General features: G+C 40.7%; 1 protein-coding gene across 6 annotated transcripts in view; it reads left to right on the top strand.

Moving 5' to 3' along the window:
• The window catches only part of MYO6 (myosin VI), a 125990-nt gene that overhangs the window by 65569 nt on the left and 48900 nt on the right, over positions 1-11521 (top strand). For all 6 annotated transcript variants that reach the window (XM_042439856.1, XM_042439850.1, XM_042439835.1 and 3 more), the window contains 5 exons: positions 4619-4749; positions 6176-6253; positions 7521-7650; positions 8581-8671; positions 9605-9755. In XM_042439856.1, the coding sequence (XP_042295790.1) occupies positions 4619-4749; positions 6176-6253; positions 7521-7650; positions 8581-8671; positions 9605-9755 (581 nt within the window). The remainder of the gene's footprint in view (positions 1-4618; positions 4750-6175; positions 6254-7520; positions 7651-8580; positions 8672-9604; positions 9756-11521) is intronic.

The following is an 11521-nucleotide window of genomic DNA, read 5'->3' as shown; positions in this document are numbered from 1 at the left end:
AGGCCAGAAGATGACAGTTGGAAGGAGAGAGGGGAGGGCTCTTCCTCGTCAGGCCCAATGGCATTGGGCCTGTCCTTTCATTCCCTCTAAGGCCAGAAGATGACAGTTGGAAGGAGAGAGGGGAGGGCTCTTCCTCGTCAGGCCCAATGGCATTGGGCCTGTCCTTTCATTCCCTCTAAGGCCAGAAGATGACAGTTGGAAGGAGGGAGGGGAGGGCTCTTCCTCTTCAGACTCTAGTTCTGGTCACAAAATGAAGTCTTGGATATATCATTGTGCAGTAGCAAAAACGTCAACACACTCATGCTGTAGTACATTGTGTGAATGTTTTGGCTCTATAAGATCCTAGCCTATATCTATAAAGGCTTAGGAAAAGATTTACATTCAGTTATCATTCTCACCCATTTGGGCTTTCATTCAGTTCCTTGATTCCTTCTTCCTTGCTGTTTGGGCTGGCTTTGTTAGAGGAACTGCTTATGTCTGATGTGTGTCCCTTAGAGATCAGATTGAGCAGTTGTACTTGTTGCTGTTATTTTATTGATTATGGGAGTGCTGGTGATGTGTTTTTGCAATATGAGGAGCTGATTTTTGAGGAATTCAGTTTAAGTGAGACAGACAATAAGTAGTGTGATCTGGCAGAAGAGCAGGTCTGATGGATGGTAGGCTAGAGCTTATCTGAACACCTACTCTGGGACAATCTGGGCAGCAAAAATGAATTTCTTTTTGCCACAATTGTATCTGCAAAGAGTTGGCCAGTAAAACTATTTCAAGTGGTCAGAGGTCTTGTACATAAGGGCCTATAAGAGAAGAATCCAGAGTACTCAAGCATAGCCCTCAGTGAACAATTTGCCTGGTTCTTTGCAGATAAAATTGCTTAAATCCACTCTGATATGGATGCTATTATCAATACAGGTCAAATTGATGTAACTTTGGTCCTTTCTTGTCCAGTGATAATACATATTTTTCAATTTGTACAATCCAATAATGTAAATAGGATTCCTGGAGAGGGGAGAGCCACCCTATGTTTGCTAGAGCCTTGGCCTTCCTGGCTTACTAAAAGTGGGTACTGAGTGGGTAGAGGGAATGGTCAGTGCCTAGCTAAAACAAGGCAGAATTTCAGCATGCCTGAAGGAGGCATTTATGAGAACTTTGGTGAAAAAGCCCTCCTTGAATCCCATCATACTGGGTAATTATCAGCGAGTTTCCAACATTTCATTTTTGGGCAAGGTAGTGGAGTATGTAGTGGCCTGTTCCAGGGATTTCTGGATGAGGCATATTATCTAGATCTATTTCAATCTGGTTCTTGTCTGGTTGTGTGGCAGAGACAGCTTTGGTCACATTGGTATGATATATGCTGGGAACTAGACACGAGAAGCATGTCTCTGAAGATTTTCACATGGGCAAAAGTGATTGGGAGCATTACTGGGAACTGGATACAAGAAGCAGGTCTCTGGAAATTATCACATGGGCTAAAGTGATGGGAGCATAGCAGGGTGCTCCTGTTACTATCATGAAATTGCGCAAAGATTCTCAGATGACCTTGCGATAACCGTGTCATTATCCCATGAATAAAGAGGAATTCTCCCATCACTTTTTATTCAAGGGACTTTCCCATGAATCAAAAGTGATACTAGAATTCTTCTTTATTCACAGGATTGATACTAGAATTCTTCTGTATTCACAGGATAATGACACAATTTTTGTGATGTCGTAATCTTTGCACAATTGTGTGATAGTGACAGGAGCATCCCGCTATGGTCCTATCACTTTTGCCTGTGTGAAAATGTCCTCTGTTAGTTTTGCCACCCCACCCCTTGGTGGCCTTTGATAGCTACCTTGCTGGCATAGGACTTATAGCACTGTTTTACTGTGGATATCTTCCTTCCTGGAAGAGTACCCAGAATGTGATGCTGAGGGACTCCTGTTCAGCCCCTTGGCCTGTGGTCTGTGGGTTACTTCAGAGGTCAGTTCTGTCTCACATGCTGTTTATCATATACATGGAACTTTGGGGTGAGGTTGTTCAGGGTTTAGGAGATCAGTACTATCAGTATGTGAATGACACAATGAAGATTTTCACACGACATCGTTATATTGTTCCTTTATTGTCCCAAAATGTAGTGGAATCATCATAACAGACGATTCCAAAAGATTTTCACATGAGACTGTTAGTGTTCTTAAAATGTTAATATATCAGAATTCAGCAATAAATGATTACAAAACGATTTCAAAACAGTTGAATTGCTGAATTCTGATATATCAACGTTTTAAGAACACTAACAGCCTCATGTGAAAAATCTTTTGGAATCGTCTATCTGTTATGATAGGGTAATGGGACAAAGAGGAGCATCTATCCAGACAATCTGAGTGTTCTAGTGGGTTCATAAAGAAAGATCTGGTCCTTCAAATAGCCTAGGCCCAGTTAAGGGTTGTGCACTATCTATGCCTGTTCCTAGAGGTTTCAGATCTGGCAGCTGTGACACATGCCTTGTTTACATTCTGTCTGGATTTACTGTAAAAGGTGGAGCAGCCTTTGAAGAGTGTTTGGAAACATCAGCTGGTCCAAAGAGCTGCAGCCAGGAAGGACATACCATATATACTCAACTATATCTCATGTATAAGTCAAGGGCAGATTTTTGGGCCAAAATGATGGATTTTGATATGAGCTGTGGAAAAGTCAAAAGTAAGATTTTGGGTCATGTAGCAAAGAATCTAAAAGATGAAGCAATGGAAAACAATGCCAAAGAACATACAAAATTGCAGGAGGTATAACTTTGTGTTCACAGTGAAGGTTTTGATGGATTAAAGAGTAGAGAGGGGGGGCAGCACTTCTAGTACAGATTACACCAGGGGATGGTTTCTGTTTTTATGAGAGTTAAGATACAGTACAGCGCGCCCACGCCATACGCGGCCTTGAGCATATGCGCTCAAGCCGCGGGGCACACATGGGGCGGAAGGGGCGGCGCGTCCCATTCAGTTGAATGGGCGCGTGTGCCCGTTGCGCCCTGCGCGCCTGTTGCGCTCTGTGCGCTCCCGCGCCGCCGTACACAAGCCCCATTGTTTCCAATGGGGCTCGAGCATAGGCGGAATTTGCCTTACGTGACAGGATCCGGAATGGATCCCCCGTGTATGGCAAAGACAGACTGTACTTACATTGACCTATGGATAAGTGGACTCAGATTTTTTGGGTCAATTTTTAAACTAAATTCTAGACTTATACATGAGTATATACAGTAACTCCCTTGTTAATAACAGCTCTGCTGGCTGCCAGTGTGTTTCTGGCCACAATTCAAAGTGCTGGTTATAACCTGTAAAGCTCTGTACAACTCAGGTCCATGTTACCTGAAGAAATATATTTCCCTATATGTGCCTGCCCTCGTTTTGATATCCAGGTAGGCCTTTCTCTCTGTCTCACAACCCTCACAGATGCATTTGGTGGGGACATGGGAGAGAGGGCTTTCTCGGTATCTGTTCCCAGGCTCCTTCCTAGAGAGACCAGCCTGGCACCTTTCCTGCTATGTTTCTACAAGCATGACTTCTTGCTTGCTTGCTTGCTTGCTTGCTTGCTTGTTTGTTTAGGCGGCCTCTGAAGACATTACTGCTCAGGAGGAACTGAACATGCACAGTGTGCAATACTGTCTGTTTGTGTTTTTTTAAAAGCTGTGTTTTAAACTTTTTAATTTTATTTTAAACCTTTGTATGATGTAAATTTTGTTTTATTTGTTTTAACTGTTGTAAGCCACCTTGAATCCCAGACTGGGAAAGGCATGGGATATAAATAAGTATAATAAATAAATACAATGTTTATGGAAAAGTCTATGAGAAGTAGTTCTCTACCTTTAGACTGTCAGTTGGTTTGGACGTCAACTGCCAAAAGCTCCAGGCACCAGAATCAGTGCTTAGAGATTCTGGATGGTGAAATCCAAAACATCTCCAATGTAAAAAGGTCAAGAAGCACTGCCTTGCACCACCTTAGAGAATGGTAGTAAATATTTTTTCTCATCCACTTTCAGTGTGACCGAGAGATAAGCTCGGACAAAGGTGCAGACTCTGGTGAGAATGTGAGAGAAAGGGCCTTCTCAGTGGCTGCCCCCAGGCTTTGGAACTCCCTTCCAAGATAATTAGACTGGCACCCTCCCTGCTTTTTTTTTTTTTGGCAGACAAATAAAGGCTTTTCTGTTTTGACAGGCATTTGATGAGTGACTGCATAAGACCTGTCTCACCTAAACAATGTGCTGAATTCTGCTAACTGTTGTGCTGGCAGTGATCTATGTTTTAATCTGTTTTTTGTTTAATCTGTTTTGTGTGTTTTGTGAATTTTTAATAATGTTTTTATTAACTTGTTGTAAGCCACTCTGAGTCTGAACTGGGAAAAAGGCAGGATAGAAAATTGTTGTTGTTATTATTATGGGCCACAGGTAGTATTGTGACTAATATGTCAGACAAGAATGGGGAGAACCAGCCATGAATATCCTTAGACGACCTTTAGCCAGTCACTACGTCTCAAGATGAAACTGTAACATGGTTATTATGTTTTTGACATTCATCTGAATCCACTGAGAGAATGACAGCTGTGTCTCCTTAATTTCCTTTGTGGCATTTAATTGCATGTTTGTTACTCTAGGTATGGTGTCTGTTTTGGATTTGATGCAAGGTGGCTTCCCATCGCGTGCTTCTTTCCACGAACTATATAATATGTACAAAAAGTACATGCCTCCAAAGCTGACTCGTTTGGATCCGAGACTCTTCTGCAAGGTACTAATGTTGAGAAGGCTGAAATATGTTGCTTTTATGTGTTATGTGTCATCACAAACTGGTATTAATTGATACTGAGCTTACAAATGTTTGCATTAACATTAACTTGTTAACATTAATTTGTGAAGAAATTAATTTGAAAACACTAAACTGTCAAGCATTTTTAAAATATTAAATTTGTTAAAACATTACAATAAAAATACAATTTAAAATGACTAAAAATGGCCAGTAATGTATTAAAGCAAAGCATTACCCTTTACTCAGAAGTAACATCATTAGCATTTAATGATTGAAATAACAAATTTTAAAATCATAGTTAAATTTTAAAAAATAATTAGGGCTAATAAGTTACAGTGGGCCTGCCCTATTGACAGGCTAGGAATCCATGGATTTGACTACCTTCAGATCCCAAACATGTGCAGGCAGATGCACTGATGCAGTTTGTAGCTAAAATCTATGTAGAGGAATTTTACTTAGCTCAAATTGAGTGGGGTCCGGCTACAAGGACTCTATGAAACTGTCTCCCACCTGTATACTGAGGGGCCGGTAGATCCAAGAAATGATGCAGAGGCAGAAGTCTCCAATTAAGTATATTTTTATTTAAACTGTATTTCACTATCACACATTCATTCATTCAAGGCTCAGGAAATCAGGGATTAGCTTGGTATAGGTTTGAGGCAGAACTACGGGTTATACTTACTATAGATGGGCTTGCTTCCGGAGTCCAGTTGGGTGAAGTGAGTTGAGACACAGTTGTTCTGAGAGCATTAGTTGAACGGAAGTGCTGGAGCAAGACTAGAGATCACAGTGATGTAGTGTCCCCATGAACTCCAAACTAGCACACTGAGGGGGATTTCCAGGGGTTTTTGAAGGCTAAAACTAGCTGCAGGTCAAAGTCTTAGACTGTATGGGGTGAGGTAATCTGGTCTGACAATATTCAAGGGAAATGGGAAGAGAGTTAAGGTGTTAGCCGACTCATCAGGTGAGATATCTTGGCAGTCATCGCCCATTCTTCTGATTATGGAGGTGATGAGGATCCCATTTGCAACTTCCAAACTATCTGCTGGGGTATTGTTCCCAAAAGGTCCCATTAGACTGAGCTCACCTGGGTGTAGTGCGTACATGTCCCATCCCTCTGGGGATTATGGTGGACTGCATGACAGGGTCCACTGGGGTCATGTGGAATACCACATGCACACCAAAATTCAGAAAAATGCACTTTGGCTAACATGTTGCAAACACATTGCCACCCACTGAATAATATGGGACTTGAGCATCCCCATCTGTGGTTTGTCCTGGAACCAAACCATTGTAGATGGGAAGGGTCCACTGAACTTTTAAATAAATTATTTCCAAGCTCTGGTTGTAACCTTTAATCTCCCAAAAGATTTGTTTTATGAACACATGTGTTTTTATTTTCTGTTAGGCACTCTTCAAAGCTCTTGGATTGAATGAAAATGACTATAAATTTGGATTAACCAAAGTGTTTTTTAGACCCGGCAAGGTAAGCATTACAGCTATCCATGAAGAACTGATGAAGGTGAAATGGCATGATTAATATTTTCTCTCCATCCTTTTTGCAAAGTAATTGATAGCTAAGGTAGTTCTGCTTTACTTGAAAGCTGGGTTGTAAGAAAACTCAATTTAATCTTGTCTGTTTTGATGATGCAAATACACAAATTGACATGGCTGTCTTCATGTTTTATTTCTCTATTTATTTAAAATATTTCAACTCCAGCTCTCTCCTTGCTCATGGTGACTTATGCCAGATTTAAAAGATACATCTCTACAATTTGGAAAGTCATAAAATTGGACAAACCTTTAAACCTCCACAGTTGATGATGCAGTGTTGTAATCGAAAAGCATTTGCAAAGAAATAGGCCTTACATCTTTTCCTAAAGGCCAAGAGAGAGAGAGAGAAGAAGCTTTATGGAGCTTTTTGGATAGTGCTAAGCCTCCATGGTTGCAGGAGGCCTATTCATTTTTTTTAACAGTATTTGTTGTTGTGTGTGGCCAGGTTCTTTCCAACTTATGGCGACCCCATAAGTGAGACCCCAAGGCAAACCTATCACAGGGTTTTCCTGACAAAAATTTGTTCGGAGGGGACGTGCTATCAAGCTGAGAGAGCTTGTCTTAATCAAATCAACCAATCGCTTTATGTGGCCAAGGAGAGATTTGCATGCTAGTCTCCTGGAGTCCTAGTTCAGCACAAAAACATCACATTGGTCTGTATATATTGATATGTAGATGTCTATATATCAGTCATCAAATCTAGAGTTGGAAACTTCTGCCAGACCACCAAGTGAGAAATTATACATGAAATTATTCTAGATCCTGGGTGGTTTTAAAGGCTAGTACTAGCACCTTGTGTAGCCTAAATACCCTAAAGGTTCCAGATACCATCTGATCTTGGCAGGTAAGCAGGGTCAGCCCTGGTTAGTACTTGGATGAGAGACTGCAAATGAATACCAGCTGCTGTAGGTTGGATTTTAGAGAAAGTTAACTGGCAAAAAACCCTCTGAGTATTCCTTGCATAAGAAAACCCTATCAGGTTCATGGGGTCATCATAAGTCAACAGGCAACTTGGAGGCACACACATACAACAGCACCTTGTTTAGACCACAGAAGCTGGCCAGCTGCTAGTTTAGCCACCATTCATGTTGTCAGGGTTACAACATTCTGCTTATAACAGAGCACTTTGTTCTTTAACATTCCATGAAGAATGCCTTCTAAATCCCCATCCCTTGTGTGAAGCTGGTTTTGATTTTTAGTTTGCAGAGTTTGATCAAATCATGAAGTCTGATCCAGATCATCTTGCTGAGTTGGTTAAACGAGTCAACCATTGGCTTATCTGTAGTCGCTGGAAGAAGATTCAGTGGTGCTCTCTGTCGGTCATTAAATGTATGTATTTAAGTACCTTGTAAGGGGGGTGGGAATTTTCTGAGTCAAATTTTCAAAGTTGCTTAAAGTGCTAACGCAGAGTGGAGCAACATGTAGCACTCATGCAGCACCTATCCACCTGATTTCATTGGCTGTATTGTGTGTAGGCTTGATGGGATTTGCAGGAATGCTTGTCTTGATGGAATTTTAGTTTGATTGAATGTTTTACTGAAGTTCCACAGAAATTGCCAAGCCTTATCATCAGGCAAATGTTTGAAGTGTAAATCCCACTTGTACAAAAATTGTTGCCAGCCGCTGCATCTTAACTGCATCAGAGAGAATGGAGACATCACCCATTATTCCAAGGATGCTCAATTCTCTTGATTTGAAGATGCTTATGTTGCCCCCATGGAATTTATCAGGGGCCATATTAATACCATCATGCCATTGCCATCACCAAAATTTGACTGGTGCCACCACAGTTACAACTGCTACAAATTCAGAAGCAACAGCCGCAGCTCTCTATTGGGCATGAAGGTACTAGGGTGGTCTCCTACACCACAAAGCCCTGCATAACTTTATTATTATTATTATTATTATTATTATTATTTATATAGCTCTGTAGATTTGCACAGCGCTGTACATAAAAACAATAAATATATAAGAGTAAACCTGCCTATGGTGTACAATATAAGAAATAATAGGATAATACATATAAAATACATAGCAATACAGGAAATGGTTCAATAAAACAGGCAACAAAAAAGAACATCAAATAGCAAATGATAATCACGCAATTTCTGGGAACGTTGTGGTGACAGGAAGGTTAAGCAGGCCTTTGTAATCTATCTGAACAATTACTTACCCCTTCCATTGAAAAACATCCTTTCTGCAAATGTGTGTGGGATTGTCCGATTCTGAAAATGTCTGTTTTTTCCTTGTTTATTACAGTGAAAAACAAAATAAAATACAGAGCAAGTGCCTGCATCAAAATACAAAAGACTATCCGTATGTGGCTGTGCAAGAGAAAGCATCAACCACGGTAAGACAAAGCAAGAGTTGTATCAAGTCTTGTATCCCATTCCTAAATATTTTTGCTGGTAAACCAAATTAGCTGCATGGTATTGGTGCTGGTAAAAATCTTCATGCCTTAAGATACTGAGGAAAAGGAAGGAAAAGATGATCCTTCTACCACACCCTTGCTCTCTGAGCCTAATTTAAGGCAGGAGTATGGAATGAGTCATCTTCCAGATGCTGTTGGACTGCAATGGGCATCACATCTTGGCCATGAGCCATGTGGGCGGCGACAGATACACATTACAGTTTAACAGCAGCTGGAGAGCAGGGGGTTGGACTGGATGGCCCTTGTGAAATCTTCCAACTCTATGATTCTATGTCCCCAATCCCTGTCTTTAAAGATTTAATGGAGAGAACATGGCAGCATTCAGTGGAAACAGTTGGTGGTGGGATGGGAAGTGAATGGACCAGTCCTCAATACATTTCCTATCATGCCCTTTATGCTCTTAGTGTTTCCTTTATCTTTTCCTGAAGAATCCCTGGATTTAGTTGATCTCTTTGAGTCAATTTGGTCCGCTACTTGGCCAAATGTTAGGTCTTTAAAGAGCCATTATATCTACAGACTTATGTACCTGTTATACCTGTAATTATCTGAAACAGGAAGACAAAATATTATTGAACAGATCAAGTGTACTTTTTTCTAGCACCACTCTGTCATATTGAGAAAGTTTCCACGGTCTTGAGGCAACTTCCAGAATCAGTCTTATTGAATGTCTCTCCCATCCTAACATTCATTTCTCTTGGTACCTAAAATAGAATAAATTTACTTTTGCTATTACCTTATTAAACTTTCTGTGTTGTTGGACAGCGTAGTACAGGTTTTTAGCCCCTGTTTGCCCTCAGCTCGCTGCTTCTTACATGCAAGAATTTATCTGAAACTTAGATATTCCTTTCACAGCATAGATGGTCTAATCAAGGTTCGGACACTGAAAACAAGGCTTGACAAATTCAATGAAGTAGTGAGTGCTCTGAAAGAGGGAAAAGCAGAAATGAGCAAGCAGGTCAACGACCTTGAAATGTCTATTGATGCTCTGATGGTCAAGATCAAGGTAAGATGTAATACTTGGGCAGGGGAAAAGGAACATAATTATTTTCTGTAGAACAAAAGAAGTCAAAGTGTGGTCTGCAAGGTTACATGTCACACTCAGTGCCATTTTTTGTAACCCCCAGAGTTTCCCAGGGGTCACAGATTGTTTCAGGATACCCCAATAAACACTAGGGGTTGTGGAGGGCCTTTTCATTACGTTTAGAGACTCCCTGGGTCATCCAGGAATCAAAGAAGTTTACCGTACAACGTAATGATAACGTTCCGGGAGTGGAATGAGAACGGAACATAGTGAAATTTACCACACAGTATGGTTCGCATTGAGTTCTCATTCCGAGCCCAAAGTGTTCCAATAGCGTTCCAGGGTGAAAACGATGAAAAACAGTTCTCAGACAGATGGAACGTTATCATACCGTTACATGAAAAGTTATTGCAGTAATCCTATCCGTTCTTATATCTGTTCTGTCAGTCCTCATGTCCTGATTGGTTGAGACAATTTCCTCCTCTGCAGTCCTAGAGCGTCCAAAAAGCCTAATGCTCTTCTGGGTATGACATGGCGCCATGTGACCATAGAGGAATGATTTTCCTCAAAGCAGAAATGGTTTTTCTCCACATCACATTTAAAAAATGTTTATTTGTTAATTTTTTTATGGATACACACACACACACACACACATGTTTATGTTTTTTTGTTTGTTTACATACATACATATGTATATATATTCACACATACACATACGCTCATATATCTTTTTGTTTATGGACATATATATGTGTGTGTGTGTGTGTGAATGTGTAATGCATGTATAGCTATATGTCCTATCGCGGTGTTGTGTGGTGTGTGTGTTGTGGTGGTGTGTGGTGTGGGTATCTAAACCGGGGTACCTCGGGGATACGAATACCCAAGTATGCATTTTTCGGGATACGAAAAAATGCAATAGAAAAATAATTGCCCGGTTACGAAGTTTTTTTGGGTTACGAAAAAAACTCGGCGCATTTTAAAGGAGCAGCGGCGGGCCGCGGCGTTTTCCCATAGCGCCTATGGCATTCGGCTAGAAGGCTTTCGGGTTACAAAAGCGGCCGCGAACGAATTCACATTCGTACCCCGAGGCACCAGATTATGTGCCTGCGTGCATGTGTGTTTTTTATAATTAATAGGTATGGATACATACATATGTATATATTCACACCGCCACAACACCGTAAGTCTTTTTGTTTATGGACACCACACACACACACACACATTTGTTTTGTACAATGTTGTGTTATGCGTATGCATGTAAGAAGATTTCTGGGTCAAAAAGACGATTGAGTGATGACGTCATGGTATCACTCCCCTCCAAATTAAATCGATGCGCAATAGCGAACAATATGAGAACGACTCAGATAAAAAGGAAGGTACTGTGAAGTAAAATGCATCCCATAACATTATCATCTCGTTATAAACTTCTCCAGTGCGATAATTCCGTTCCCAAAGCGTTTCTGCTCTAACCGTTTCAGAACTTAATGGGAACGTACAGGCTTTGATGTGATTAAACTTCAAAAAGATTTCAATTTTGTTGCCCTAGAAGCCTCAAGGGTGGCATGGGGCTATCAACCACATTTTAAGCCCTCTGGGCAAATATAGCCCCAGAAGGACTTAAAAAATAATAAACAGGAAGTGAACTTCTGCTCACTTCCTGTTGTTAAAAAGGGTTTATTCTAGCCAAAAATGGCCAGAAAGGTCTCCTCAAATTGTGTTTTTTTTAAATATACTTCTAAAAAGTTTCT

Source organism: Sceloporus undulatus, chromosome 1, assembly GCF_019175285.1.
Source record: "Sceloporus undulatus isolate JIND9_A2432 ecotype Alabama chromosome 1, SceUnd_v1.1, whole genome shotgun sequence".
Taxonomy (NCBI): domain Eukaryota; kingdom Metazoa; phylum Chordata; class Lepidosauria; order Squamata; family Phrynosomatidae; genus Sceloporus; species Sceloporus undulatus.
The sequence above is the reverse complement of the archived record's forward strand: the minus strand, read 5'-3'. Positions and strand labels throughout refer to the sequence as shown.